This window comes from Dendroctonus ponderosae, unplaced genomic scaffold (assembly GCF_020466585.1).
Source record: "Dendroctonus ponderosae isolate FM_Combo_2020 unplaced genomic scaffold, Dpon_F_20191213v2 Dpon_F_20191213_7, whole genome shotgun sequence".
Taxonomy (NCBI): Eukaryota; Metazoa; Arthropoda; class Insecta; order Coleoptera; family Curculionidae; genus Dendroctonus; species Dendroctonus ponderosae.
The window spans coordinates 2,543,747-2,545,240 of NW_026018916.1; the positions used below are offsets into that span (position 1 = coordinate 2,543,747).

General features: G+C 47.3%; 1 protein-coding gene across 1 annotated transcript in view; it reads right to left on the reverse strand.

The window, feature by feature from the left end:
- Positions 1 to 1,494, reverse strand: part of LOC109539213 (aminopeptidase N) — a gene marked incomplete in the record, with an annotated part of 11,100 nt that overhangs the window by 4,917 nt on the left and 4,689 nt on the right. Inside the window, 4 exon segments of the mRNA XM_048668316.1 lie at positions 297 to 480; positions 537 to 745; positions 811 to 961; positions 1,013 to 1,220. Coding sequence (XP_048524273.1) covers positions 297 to 480; positions 537 to 745; positions 811 to 961; positions 1,013 to 1,220 — 752 coding nt within the window.

The following is a 1,494-nucleotide window of genomic DNA, read 5'->3' on the forward strand; positions in this document are numbered from 1 at the left end:
AAAAAACTGGCAGAATTGAGTACAATCCTGTATTTGCAAAAACCACACAAGGAGGCGATAAAAAATGTGCCGATCCCAAATGGTTAGTCAAAATCAATTCAAACGTCAGCTTTTGTCCTGTAAGGCTGTTTTTTAAATTGAAAGAAAAACGAGGAGAAACAATCCACATTGGAAACAAACTGGACACTGGTACAAAAACAGTCCCGTAGGACCAAACCAGATCTCGACATGGACTAAAAACCTGAAAAGTCAACCAGATTTTTTTAACAGTGTGCTCGAAGCGCGCATGGGGTTACCTGATGCAGGCGGGCCGAATTGTTCTTATAGTTTCTGGTGACAGTCACTACAGGGAGTCGGTCCTTGTTTATCCAGGATCCAGCGATTTCGTTGACCGTCACTGCTTCTGGCAGCGTTTTATCGAAGTGGGCCTGTTCGGTCAACGAGGTCCAGATGTCGTCGCCATCGAACGTCTTAAACTGCCTGCCAGCAGCAATCCGAATGTTTGCAGGGAGCTAAATGGGGCTCATTTTCTTTACCTGTCTGCTATGAGTCGTTGCATTCCATGCCTGAAGGTGGTCTCTCCAAGGGTGTAGTTCAACATCCGAAACACCAGCTCAGTCTTCGCGGACGATGAGTCCTGTTTAATCGCTGTGTTCTTGCCATGTGGGTGTCGTTTGCTGAACTCGTAGTAGATGGAGTAGAGCATTGTCGTTGGCCAGTTGCTGAACGTTTCATTTTCGCCAATCTGGAACCAATCGCAAGTGCGAAGAACGCTGCTTGAGGCCAATGGGTGGATCGTGCTTGTTTTACCTGGATGGTGGTGTAGGCAGTGATGTAACGCACCAAGGCGTGATTAATGTGGGCCTGGTTCCACCAAACTGGAGTTGCCAAAGCGCCCAACCATTGATACACCAATTCTTGCGTCAAATGCCAGGAGCCTTTGCTGCTCAATTCGCTTTCCCTGAGGAACCTTAGGAGTATTTACTGTTCGAGTGCGTTAGCGATTGCTTACTTGAACATTAGGACTCCCCAGCTGTCCCCAGGTTTGGTGGCATTGAAGTTTGGCAGCGCGAAGATGTTCAGCTCGTTTAGGGGAGAGAAGACTCCCCAAAATTTCTCCAGATAATCGAATGTGGTTGCCACTTTTCGGGAAACGTTTACCAGGGCTTCCATAAAGTCTGGACGCGCCCACACGTGGATTTTGGTCTTTGGCAAGGAAACTGATGATGGTTTGCCAAATTCAGTTGGTTTAGCAAAGGAGATAGACTCGAAACTAATGGGTTTTTCGGTTTTTTTGGCCGGCGTAAATTGGAATTTCTTCCTGACGTTTCGCAAGCACGAGTGGCTTGCATCTTCAGAAGTGGTTTGCTTGAACGCTTACACTGTTCTCATCAGAACCCGTGCAGTTCTTCCGCAGAACTGAACGTGGGTTCTGATGAGAACAGTGTAAGCGTTCAAGCAAACCACTTCTGAAGATGCAAGCCACTCGTGCTT